This window comes from Trichosurus vulpecula, chromosome 1 (assembly GCF_011100635.1).
Source record: "Trichosurus vulpecula isolate mTriVul1 chromosome 1, mTriVul1.pri, whole genome shotgun sequence".
NCBI lineage: Eukaryota > Metazoa > Chordata > Mammalia > Diprotodontia > Phalangeridae > Trichosurus > Trichosurus vulpecula.
Window position 1 is genome coordinate 253,631,195 of NC_050573.1, and position 13,913 is coordinate 253,645,107.

Sequence of the window (13,913 nt, forward strand, 5' to 3'; positions counted from 1 at the left end):
CATGTCAGGAAAATCCACAGAGAAAAAAGCATCAAGGAGAAGAGGGTAGGCAACTGTTAGAACTGCAAAGGGGTTAAGTTGGGAGAAGTCTGAAGAAAGGCAATTAAATGTGGCAATAATGAAATAGAGACTTTGGTTACTTACCCAAAGTCATATGATGAATAAGAGGCAACACTCAAACAAACTCTTCAGACTGCCAGACTAGCATGTTTTCTACTACAAGATGCTGCCTGTCAGGCACGAGTAGGCCACGTTCATTTTCAGCATAGTGTAGAGGAAAGAGCCCTAAATTTGTAATCAGGAACTGAGTTGAAGTCCAGGAATGCTTTGCTTTTCCCCTCTATTTAAATAAATCCTTGTCATGTTTCAAGGCCGCAATCAAGTCCGTCTTCCTCCATAGAGTCTTCTATTACTTCATAGGCCTGGTTAATATCCTTCTCCTTAGATTTAATGTTTTACACCTCAGGATTTAGCATTCATTTATATATTGTCTTGTAACCTTTTCTTTTTCTTACAAAAGCCTAGCTTCAGTACCTTTCTATCTTGTGGAAATCATCCATAGGTTCTTGAAGGCTACTCCATAAAAATGAGAGCTCCCAGGAAACTATGGAAGCTCTGAGTACAGGTCAGTGGTAGATTGTCATCAAGGAACAACCTAGTGATATTTTAAAAGTTTCATCACTAAAAAGTTGGTCATAAGGGGGATTAATTTTTTGGGAGGCCATAGCAAGTCTTTTTGCAGCCTGCTCACACTTGATTTGCATGCTTCCCCTCCAAAAAAGTTCATAACCTTGCCCTCAATCTTCTGATAAGTAGGCTGCAACATATCACCTATGAGGAACTAGAAAGGAGAACAAGAACAAAAGATGTTGTGGAGGAACGGTATGATAGGACAAGATGGACCAAACATCTAGCAAAGCTGGTGGACAACAGGAAAAAACCCCAGTTCTCTGGCATCCTCATGATGCCAGGAAAAAATAAGGAAGGCCTTCAGTACGTTGAACAGACCCCTTTTGGTAAGAGGACATGGCCAAGAGTTGCTGAGGATGGGCAGGCAAGAATGTGTTATAATCTGCATTGTTGGAAGGAACTCCCAAATTAATGAGACCGCAGCTCCGTTTGAGTATTCGAGTGGCCAAGTCATGAAGAATGCCTATGAAGGTAAAGAGTAATTGTGGTCTGTATTGGTGAAAGTAGTAACCACAAAATGAAATCACAGTGAAATATCATTTTTATTATTTTTTGCATTATGTGTTCCCAGTTAGAGGAATCATGACATGGTTGATAGGACCCTGGACTTGGAATCAGGCAGATCTGGGTTCAAACCTGGCTTCAGAGGCTTATCTGTGTGCCCCTAGGCAAATAATTTAAGCTTTCTTAGCCTCAGTTTCCACATCTTTAAAAGGAGAATCATGTAACCTGTAGTACTTATTTTCCAGAGCACTTGTGAGGATAAAATAAAACAAAGTTTTTAAAGCACTTTGAAAAGCTTAGAGTGCTGTAGTTAGTGTTAGTTGCTATTGAGCATGCTCTCGAAAGGCATATCTTATACTACTTTTGTACTAGGCACAGTGCCTAGCTCAGTGTATGTAGTCAGTGCCCCACAACTCCTTTTTCAAGGATTGAAAATGGATGATCACACTCTCATAGACCTTTGTACTCCAGTCACTCATACAAGCAAATGCTATCGTCAGCACCCTCTGTGGCCAAACATCTTATTCATGCCTACGCACGATGCAAGAGCTAGATACTCCCAAAGGATTTATGACTGGGCCTTTCTTTGGTGACTCAAGTCTTTTGGCAATATTTGGTTGAAACTATAGATTACCTTGTCAACATGTATCTTTATACTTAGATATTATGGTAAATACGATTGCAAATGGAAACTGATAAAATACTGATTAATGAAAATTGTCATGTCATTTTTTATTTTTAGTTTACAACACTCAGTTTCATAAGTTTTTGAGTTCCAAATTTTTTCCCCCAAGATGGCAAGTAATCCGATAGGATTATTTGTTGCCTATCAGAATGTAAAGATACCCACATCAGCTATACCCCAAGGACTGTAAGAACTAGAGGAATGGGACTAATAGATCTTGGTTAATTTTTTAAAACATAATTATAGCCAAAGGTCCACCATCAGAGTTAACTGCCACATAACCTGTTGGTCATAACCTGTAATATATGTTCACCTTCACTCCTTCTTGACACTAGGCACTGGCATTGCAGGAACCCTAGGCTCTCATTTTTCCAGCTGCGTAACCACCTGATTCCTCCCCTCCCCTCCCCCCATGGCCTGGCAGTAAGATTCTGACCTCAGCTGCTCTCTATCTGAGCTTGATAAGCATTATCCTCTTTGTGAATGAGGAATTTCCCCAGCAAGGTAATGGCTCTGTGGTTCCATGACCTAGAAATCCCTATCCATGAGTTGTTGAGTCTCCCCATGGGAATTCTCTCTTTGCAGTTCTCTGCAGTCTTTGGCTGGATCCCAGACACCACAGCCCTTCCATTGCTCAACCTAATGTTAAATCCTCAGGTATGAGACTCACAGTTACAGGATTCCAGAGTTGCAAAGGACCTGAGCACCTTTCTAATTCAACCTGTATGTGCACAGAAAAAGCGTCCTCTCTAGAAATATCTAGCAAGAAGTCATCCAGTTTTTGACTGAAGACCTCCAATGAGGAAGTGCTCAGTATTTCCAAAAGGCAGTAACCTTTGTATAGCTTTATGTTTTAGGAAGTGTTTTCCTTATATCAAGCCTAAAATGGATGTTTTGCAGCTCCTACCTCTTCATTCTGCCCTCTTGACTCCCTGTGGAGTCAAACAGAACAAATCTGATCCCCTTCCACATGATGGTTCTTCAGTTACTCAAACAAACCTATAATATCCCTACCAAACCTCTTTTCTAGGTTAAGCATCCCCATATCCTTCAACTAGTTCTCAAAATGCATGAACTCAAAACCTTTCACTGTTCAGGTTATCCACCATTGAAGTGAATGATCCCAAAGCTTCCCTCCAAAAAAGTGACCCATCTTTTTTTAAAAAACAACATTCTACTAATGATGCCATATGACTTCAAGCTATGGAATAACACGGTGTCCAAAGAATTAAAAGTCAAGCATTACTCAAAAGGTGAGAAAGAGTCATATGGAGGGCATGGGTAGGCTACTATTAACCATAAATTATTCAAGGGAAGAAGTAAAAATTATTTCTTTTAATCAGAGATGTGTGATTGGTAAACAAAGTGGGCCAGTCACATTACAAGCACAAGAATAAATAATAAGCAGCCTACATATTCTTTTGGGATCCATACAGTGTCAAGAGAAGTAGAGGAAGGACCTCAGGCCATCAGTGGACTCTCTATGCTCTCCATACATAAATCTGGGGACATGGAGAAAAGTCAAATTGCATGAAAAGGCATGAATGGATTGCAATGTGCACATTGGAGGAGGTACCCCACAGAAGAGATAATGGATCTAGTAAGTCACAAAGTATTGGACTCTCTAATAAAGATTATTGAATTTTTAATTAGGGTATATTCCAGTAACAGTTTAATCATGTGGTCAAGCATAAGTATTATATAAAGTATAAGCTCTAGATAACTTTAGACAATTCTAATTCTCTCACATGTGTCATAGGTTGGGAGTGGTGGGGTGTTGGACAGTGGAAGCAATTGTAAAAGATCTTCATGGGAAAAATTTAGCATGGAATGATATGGCCTATAATTCCTCCTCCTGAAGAGCAAATGAAGAGAGCACTGGAGAGGGGCAAGGTAGATATTACAATACTTACGGTATTATTCATGGTCTTTTCTAGGAGAGTGTTGCAGATGCCAGAGGATTCTGTATATTTCTTCTCCAAATCTCCCCATAAATTCTCCCCAGAGGACACATCCGATATGCTAAAGACTCTTCTCCAGATCTGTTTACATTTCTTGGGTACCAATGTAATAGTAAGACTGTCCAACTATTGCTTTTTCCTCTCACTACATGACTGGAACACTTCCTAGTCTAACATTATATACTCTTATGATATCTTTTATTTTTTTTTGAGGGAGGAAGGTAGGGTAATTGGGGTTGTGACTTGCCCAAGGTCACACGGTTAGTAAGTGTGTCAAGTGTCTGAGGCCAAATTTGAACTCAGGTCCTCCTGACTCCAGGGCTGGTGCTCTACTGACTGTGCCACCTAGCTGCCCCTATGATATCTTTTATATCGCTTCTCTTGTGCAAATTACCAGTGGTGATATGCTGTAGCTTATTTATACCCACCATGTTTTTCCATTATGTTTTGGGTAAAATAAGTTTGGGAGTCTTCTGCTATCGTTGTGTTCTTCCTAGTCACATAGGCTTGCTGGGACAATATTGAGGTTAAAAATTGTATGCACACATATACATACATACACATCCATAAATATATATATATATATATATATATATATATATATATATATATATATATAAAATAGTATTTAATTTAAAAATCACATTTGTACTATTTTGATGGACTCCCTCTAACTTTACCCTAAAAAAATTAAGTGGCCAGGTACAACAAATCCACTGTCTACTAAAATCCTAGCATCAACTGGCTATAATGGATGGAGCACTAGATTTGGAATCCAAGAACCGCTTCTCTCACTTTCTACGTATGTGTGTGACTTTGGGTAACTCATTTAACCTCCTTGGTCCTCAGTTTTCTCAAACTATAAAATGAAAGGATTGGTCTAGATGGCCCTTAAGATGCCTTCCAGCTCTTAATCAGCAGTCCCACGGTCATTTATTTGTCTAATACTGTTTGCTGACTCTGTTTCCTCCTATTTAGGAAGATGTAGAGGTGAGCTAGAGGGCCCATAGCGACAGCTCAGAAGAGAGATCAGTCAGGAGGGGCCAGACTTATATTCCTAATCTCTGAGGCTCGCAGCTGAGCCTCAATAAGCATAACCAACTGCAGTCAGTTCCTTAACCAGTGCAGACTCTTCCTTTGACCTGCCCAGAACCAGTTTTGCTGACTCTTTGGGACTTTACTTTGGATTCTAAGACCACCCTCAGATCCTGTTGATTCATTGATGTAGGTATTCTGCTTATAGGACAGAGTTAACTTTCTTGTCTCTGAACCTGCTTGGATGCCACGTTGAAAGCCTAATGTCGATCTCCTCCACTTCTCTATAAGTATCCACTCTTTGTTTCTGATCTTTGACAAATTTGGGACTGGCTTTCCTGCTGCTGACTAACTGGCTCACTACAAAAAAGAAAAAAGAAAAAAAAAGCCACAACACCTAATTCCTGCCTTTCCCTCAAACCACTAACTGGGCAGCTGGTCCCATACCATCATTAATAATAGCTAACCTTTTCATGACATTCATTCTAAGGTTTGCAAAGTGCGTTTCATAGGTCGTCTCCTTTGATCCCCACAACAAGCCTATGAAGTATGTGCTGTTATGATCCCTGTTTAATAGATGAGGAAATGAAGGCTGAGAAAGGTTAAGTGATTTACCCAGTGTCACACAGCTAGCAAATGTCTGAGGTCGGATTCAAATTCAGGTTTTCTGACTCCTAGTCTAGTGCTCTTTCCACTTCACCCCCTGATTGCCTGAGACTACAGCTGGTACCATGGACAAATTTCTGCTACCCTACTCTACAGCAAAAAATACAAAAATGAAAGGGAAGGGTTAAGATAGTTTGAATGAATAATCTAGATACCTGTAAATTTCATTATTTATAATTCATTTTATTATTTCTATGTACTTCTAGCTATCAGTCTCATTTTTAAAGTATCTTGAGGAGAAATAAAAGTATTATGTTACATTTATTTAGAAACTAAAAGAGGCAGTGAATTTAAAAGTGGAGAGACTAGTGGGTGAATAGTTAGGAGAGATGTGTTCCACGCTACCATTCCATACTTATTACACATTACCACTCTCCATGTAATTTACAATCAGGTCTGGCTGGTCTCATCATCATTCCTCACATGACATTCCATTTCCCATCACTCTGCATATGTCTGGAATGTACCCACTCCTCATCTCCATCTTTTAAAATTACTATTTTTTTTTCCCAAAGCTCAGCTTAAACACCATGTCCTCCGTAAGGATTTTCCTGATCCCCATCTGCTAGTGCCTCTCCTGCAACCAAATCACTTTGCTTTTATTTGGAACATATTTTTCAAAAATATGTCTCCCCCAATAGAAGACAAGTTGCTTGAGGACAGGTATCTCTAGCTCCTACTGTACAGTATTGCACATAGGAGTAGGCTCTTAATAAATGCTTACTGGCTAATGAATTATAATCTGCTAATTAGCTGTCTTTTGGGCAGGTCATTTTAACCTCTGGGATTTAGTTTTCTCATATGTGAAATAAACACTTTGGACTAAATAATCTCTAGAGGGCTTTCAAATTCCCTAATGCTGATTAATACCCAAATTGGTTACAAAAAAAGAATGCAAACAGAAATTACAATTTTCTTATAAAAGGCACCTGTGAAAATCTTACTAGGCAAAGATGTGGCACAATGGATAGAGCGTTGGACTTGAATTTCAAATTCTGCATTAGATACTTAAATAGCTCTATGTCCCTGAAAGAGTCAGTTAACCTTTCCCAGCCTCAGTTTCCTCATCTGTAAGATGGGAATAATAATAATAGCACCTACCAAAATTGCAAAAATAAATGAATTTTTTGCATTTATAAAAATACAGCTGAATCTGTTTGAACTATGTAGATGCGCTATTCATTTTAACGCTATTATTAATAATAAAATGTATAGCCAATTCAAAAATTATAAGAAAATGATTTTTTACATTAAGAAAAAATAACTGAATCTATTTGAAATGGTAGAATTAATTCCATATTGTATTTTAACAGCACTCAGTCAGCATTTTCGCATGACTTACTAGCCAGCCCAAAATAAGCTTGCTGAAGAGTGTAGAAAGTGGCTGAAGTAGCTCTGAGCTTTGGCAAAGAATGCTTTCAAGGCAGGGTGGAGTGATCATATTCTCTATCAGATGTCACGCCTCCCTGGCTGGGACGCTGTGATTCATCCTGTGCTTGGCACACTATCATTTGGAACACACCTTTGTATTTTGCAGTTGTTGGTCTTTCCTTGGATTATCTCAGCCAAAGATAAAGCTCACAAACTTTAGTCAGAAACACCACTTCTCCACAGAAACAAGGGTGGGGGGAGGGGGGGAGAAGTCCACTGTTTATGACTTTCTAGGATTGATGTCATCGATTTTCATGCTGGGTGGATCCCCCTGCACCTAGAGGACCTTTGACACTCCTCGGTGTTTGTTTTGTTCCAGACAGTATACTTTGCTTTGAAGAGTAATGCTTTAGCTGTAATTAATGCATATCTCATTCCTGTGCTTTCAGGAAATCACTACAAATTAGGTGGTAGTCAAGTAAAGAAAAATATTTGCAGCATAAAACAAATGCTATGAAAAACAAAATTTTAAATTAAACAAAAAAAGTAGGCATAACACAACACATTCCTGAGAAACAATTATTTTTTGTGACAAGATCTTTGCTAAGGTATTAAAATACTGCTGTCAATTCCACCTTTACAACATTTCTCACATCCACCCCCTTTGCTGTACTCTCACCACAACTACTCTGTCCTAAGCCCTCATTAACTTTCACTTGAACTATTACAATAGCATTCTAAGGTCTCCTTGCCACCCACCCTTTTGGATCTAGCTTCCACAAAGCTACAAAATGTAGATTCCCAAGGCACGGCTCCTTTCAAATCACTCTGCTGCTCCTCAGGAAGCTTCAGCAGTTTCATCCTGACAATAGGGGAAAATACAAAACTCTTAGATTTCAAGGCCTTCATAACCTGGATTCAGTTCAATTGTCCTACTTGCTGTTCCTCATTTTCATCCTTCCATCTCCTGCCTCTGTGTCTTTACCAGGCTTCCCCTTATGTCTGGAATTCCCTTTCTTCTCACTTCTACTTCAGAGAATCCCTAGCTTGCTTCAAAGCTCAGCTCAGATGTGACTTCCTAGAAAACAGTGAGTGTGTGTGTGTGTGTGTGTGTGTGTGTGTGTGTGTGTGTAGATGATATAGATATATAGCTATATGTGTGGATATATATATAATCTATATACATTCAAAAATATATTTATATATATTTTTCTGTGTACCTGCTGTTTCCTCCCAATAGAATATCAGCATTTTGAGAACAGAGACTGGTTCATTTTTATCATTGTAGCCCCAGGCATAGTGCTTGGTACATAGTAACAGCCTAATCAATGTATAATATGATAAATGAATGAATAAATGAAATTCTAACCAGTTGGTAACCCAAGAAGTATAATATTTGTAGGGAATGCACTGTAAGATGTCTTGCCTTTTTCCTTCTTTTTGTTTTGTATTTTGTGTCTAGATTTATTTTTATTTACTCAACGAATATTTATTGAGCAGCTGGCATATGCCAGACACCATACTTTGGCAGGAAGAGTGAAATGAACCCTTATTTTCCATTCTGACACCATTATAGAAGTGCAGAAACTGACCAGTCTTCCTCTATTGCATTGGTATCAACCCTGCATGGAAGAAAGAGAGACCAAAAGAGGTTATGTGTGCTTTGTTCAAGGTAGATAAGGTGACCTAAGAGATACTACAGAATTGTGAGTTAGATGGGGATTGCTCTTTCTTTCCTTTCGTGTGAGGTATGACTCTTACCTATAGAAAATTACCTAGCATCAGCTTACTTATTGCAGATTTAACTTCAGACCTTGGTGATTAGCTTCGCTTGGTAAAGCACTTGGAAGGAAAACTGCCCCACCCACTGTTCATGCTAGGCAGGACTATAGTTTTCTTTAGTGACATCAGTGATGAAGAGATGTGACCTCCTCTCAGTCTTCTGGGCTGTTCCTCAGTACTTTATTCTTCTTGGAAGGTGAGAACACATAGCCTCCCTCTCTAACGACTTCTGAATTTCAGCTGAATTTTTTTTTTTAAGATTTTAGGATTAAGAGCAGTAAGACACTTCAGCTATCAGATGAAAACACCGAGGACCAAGTGACTTACCAAAAGTTGTAAAAATAGTAAATAACAGAACCAAGATTGTAAAAATTGATTTTCTGAGTCCAAATCCAGTGCCTTTTATTCACTACATCACATTCCTTTCCTAGATTTAGGGAGGTAGAAAACACTTTGTCTTATTTATCCCCAACCCTTCTATAGTCTATTTATCTCAAAGGTAAATTTGATATGAAGTTGTCCAAGAGAGGAAAATTTGAGGGAGTGAAATGAAAAGAGAGTCGGAGAGGGACAGAAAGGGAAAGAAGCTTGAGGGCATAACCTACATTGTATTGGAGGGTATCGCTTTTTAACTCCCTGTTCTCAAGTATTCAAATCCAACTCAGCAAGCACTTATTTAACACATAGTGTGCCCAGAGAAATGTCCTATGAAATCAGTATACTTGCCTCCTTTTTTTGATGTTAACCAAGAGTCTTTCTCAAGATTATTGCTAGGAAAAACAATTCTTTGCAATTATCCCCAGGAAATAATGCATCTCGGCGTTCAAGTTCCTCCCTCTTAAGAAGTGCCCTGTCATGCTGCAGAAGTCAGGATGAACCCAGGTGAAAGTTATGCTTTCTGCCTGATGTGGGATAGCAGAACTAGTTTGAAAAATATGCAGCAATTCTTCAGTGACACAGTGGTGATCACTCGATCTTTATAACTGTGGGTTATATTGCTTTCCTAGAGATTTGTAGTTTTTAAAACGGGATCATATTACTTTCCTAGAGATTTGTATCCATAGCAAACTCTTGTTATTCATTTTTATACCTGGGAAGTCAGGTCTGAAATGACAAACACTTCAAGCTTCAGGAAGTCTCTTATCTTGGAATGAATGAATGAGTTTCATTTAAACCTGACCTCAATGCTCTCAAGAAAGGGTTCTTGATTGCTGAGTAAATACTAAGAGAAACTTGGTTTACAAAGTCTATTCACATCTAGAAACCCATCTGCCCATATTATGTAAGTAATCAAGAGAATTAATTTGACAAGCTAGTTCCATGTTTATTTATATATATGAACCAGAGTATTTACAACATCTTACATAAATGCATAAGGATGCTAATTTTTTTTCAAAAGGCGCTTTGCCAAATGTTTAATTTCATTGTTTTAATATTATGAAACCATTCTAAATGTATTGCTTGCTACTTGAAAGTGGAAAGAGACATTGAAATTTAACTCCTCAGTTCTTTTATAAGCTGGTGTCATGTTAGCTTTTTAAGTCAGAACAGCTTGAAGACTTCCTTCCTTTGAAAGAAATAATCATTTAATTTTGTTTCCCCTGCTAAGAGGCCTTATAGAAAGAGTTGTCAGGATGTTCAATGCAGACTTAACCAAGAGATATGAAGGGCATGAGAAGTGGGCATCCATTTAGCAGATGGGAGATGAATGTGCCATCTCAACAAACCCTACTGCTGTTCAGATATACTGAACGTCTTGTTTATAAAGGGAGATAGAGCAATTCATAAAAAAGGGCAAGACATTCAGTAAACTGACCCTTGACTAACCAAACTTGACATGAGAAAAAAAATCAATCTGTGAAGTAGCAAACTTACAGCAGACTGGTTTAGCCCAAAACCACAGGCCTACAAGAATTTTCCCAACCTCTTTACTGACTTCACTTCTTCAAAGGTAACTTACAATAAATAAAAAAAAAAAAGCAACCCTCCCAGCCCCACCCCACGCCTGCCCCTGTGAAATGCCCAACGGTGCATTTCACACATGCCCCAAAGATCCAGAGTGTCAAAGCTAACCTTAGAGATTACTGAGTCCAACCCCAGCATGATCTTGAACAACCATAAGAATTTCATGAAATCTAAAGCTTTTAGCTTTGTAAATAAAATGTGTGCTCGTTATTGCCTTTAGTTTTACGTTACAGTGTCTTTTTTTGTTTGAAAAGCATTTATCCCAAGTCAAAAATTCCAATCTCTGGAAGTGCATCAAGCCCCTTGGGAAAGCTGAGCCCCAGGATCAAGGGTGGGCATGCTAGACTTTAGCTTTGGTGGGCTCATCTTGGTTTCTTCTCTTGACATCCCAGTTGTAAACCTGAGCCATATTGACTTCTGTGGTAGAAAACTGATCCCGAAGGAAGTCCAAGTCTTCCTCGAGAGATTCCAAATTGCTGGTAGCAGTGCAGTGGTTCTTCTCCAAGAGAGCCTGAGCTTCATCAATGTCATATTCAAGCATCACATAGGCCCCCAACCACAGGCAGACTTTATCCCTAGGAAGAACTGAAGCTTTGCAGTAAAGGTTATCAGCCAGTAAGAATCTAGTCTCCAGGGGCTTTGTGGTCTCTTTTTTCTTCTGCATATATTTTAAAATGTGTAATGTCTGTTTGATTTCAGGAATCTGATTTTTTAGCCTTCTTTTCTTCTGAGCAAGGTTAAGTTCCATAAACTTATACTTCTGATACTCCTCATCCAATTTCTTGAGTACAATATCTACAGACTCATTCCCAGGCTGTTTCATAAAAGCATTTACATCTTCCACAAACACCGCCTCGGTGATGCCCAGGTGCCCTCGGCACCCTTCCCCCACCCCAACCGCCGGTACTCAAGAGCTCCGTAGCAGCTGCCTGCATCTTGGAAGGAAGCCGACAGGATGCTAATTTTTTTTATGAATTACTTTAAATAAAAGGGATTTAAAATGTCATGCATATCAGTCAAGCCTCTCTATCTGACAATTTTTAGCAAAGTTTATTGGAAGATAACGATATGTCACTTACAGTAGAGGTCACAGAGGCAATAAGGGTCAGTGGGAGGATCTGAACTCAGGCCCTCCAACCTCTAGCATCAATCATCTATTTACAATGCAACAATAAGTGTACTGCATACATGGTGTTAGAAAGCTGTCAGTTAAACTCACTTCAGGCTCACCCATGACCAGAGATGCCAGTCAACTCTAGGCAACTTCAGGATGAGTTGATCCAGGCCAGGTCTCACACAGGCTAGTGATTTCAGGATGAACATCTCCACCATGCCACTGTGGAGCTGAATTTTAGCATCCTTGGAGGTCTTGAAAATACTCACTTGGTCCTTTCAAATAATTTTAGTTTACCCATCCATTAACTCAGTTCAACTTGCCCTAGGACAATATTCTTACTAGGGCAACTTCAATCAGAAAGGTGATAAGCTCCTAAGGCTAGAAAGGACTTTGAGGCTATCATTTTTCAGATAAGAAAACTGATGGAAGAATTATTTTCTTGTCTTTTTTAAAATAATTTTTCTTCCAATTACATACAAAAACATTTTTTAATATTTGTTTTTTTTTTAATTTTGAATTCCAAATTCTCTTCCTCCCTCCCTCCTCTCCCTTTTCCCTGAGATGGCAAGTGATTTGAAAACAGTTAAACATGTGCAGTCATGAAAAACATATTTCCATATTAGTCATGTTATAAAAGAAAACACAGACCAAACCCCTTCCCCACCAAAAAAAACAAAAAAACAAAAATAGCACGCTTCAGTCTGTCTTCAGACACCATCAGTTCTTTCTCTGGAGGTGGAAAGCATCTTTCATCACAAATCCTTTGGAGATGTCTTAGATCCTTGTGTTGCTGACAATAGCTGTCATCTGTAGTTAATCACTGTACAATACTGCTGTTAATGGCAAATACTTGTCAAATAATAAATGCTTGTTGATTACCTGCTATAACACTAAATTTGTAAATTAATTTAGGTAATATCACCTTTATTGTATTTTCTCTGACCATCCATGAATAACTAATACCTTTCAAATAGTTTGTCTCAAATGTATATTTAAGTACATTTTGTATTTAAATAAATGTTTGATAGATTAAAAGATATTCTATATATTTTATAGTTGTTTTGATGGGAATTTCCCTTATATTATTTCCTCTTAGATTTTATTGTTAAATAGAAATAGTAATGATTTTTACAAACTTATTTTGTATCCTTTTTTTTTTACTAGAGCTATTTGTCACAATTAATTATTTTGATAACTCTCTGGGTTTTTCTAAGCAAATCATAATAAACAAGTATGGATAATTTTGCCTACTCTTTGTCAATATTTCTGCTTTCAGTTTCTTTTTCCTGTCATAGTGCTATGGTTAACATGTCTAGAACTATGTCAATAACAGTGGGAAGGAATAATAGTTTCTAAACAAAAATAATAATATGCTTCTGATTTTAGAATTAGAACTAGCACAGAAAAGTAACATGAAGCTAAGTGAGTTTCTCAAGGTTATAGAGATAGTAGAGCAGGGTTTCTAATCCAGGCCCTCTGATTCCAAATTCAACATTCTATCTATACCTTGTACCAAGATGGCACTAACACACACACACACACACACACACACACACACACACAGAGTTTAATTATCACCTCTATGCAGATGTTCAAAGATCTACATAACTAGTCTCAGTCTCTACATTGGCCTTCACTCTGGCATCACCAACTTCCAGTAAGACATTCAAACCTGGATGTCTTGTGAACATCTCAAATTCAACATGTTCAAAACAGCTCATTATTTTCTCCCCAATCTCACTCCTTTTCCAAACTTCCTCATTTCTTTTAAAGTCACAGCCATTTTCCAGTCTCTCAGGGTTGTAACCTCAGGTTATCTTCCCCTTCCTACTTTCTCTCACCTTGCCAATCCATTGACTTAACAAATTTTGTCTTTGTACCTCCACAACATCTCACATCTGACCCCTTCTCTCTACTGACACAGCCACCTTGCTGTTTGGGACTTCACCTTTTCTCACCTAGACTACTGCAGTGGCCTCTGAATTGTTTTCCCTGCCTTAAGTCTTTCCCCACTCTAACCCAACCTCCACATAGCTGCCAAAGTCACTTTCCATGCTATTCTTTGACTCAGTAAACTCCAGCTGCTTCCTATTGCCTCTAAAATACAATATAAACACTTCAGTTGCTTCCTATTGCC

At 38.4% G+C, this 13,913-nt stretch overlaps 1 protein-coding gene across 1 annotated transcript; it reads right to left on the bottom strand.

The window, feature by feature from the left end:
- Window positions 1-10,999: 10,999 nt before the first annotated feature.
- Window positions 11,000-11,525, bottom strand: LOC118834126 (prefoldin subunit 3-like). The gene has a single exon (XM_036741562.1). It carries the CDS (start codon window positions 11,480-11,482, stop codon window positions 11,000-11,002), a length of 483 nt encoding a protein of 160 aa, XP_036597457.1. The 5' UTR covers window positions 11,483-11,525.
- Between the last annotated feature and the right edge of the window lie 2,388 nt (window positions 11,526-13,913).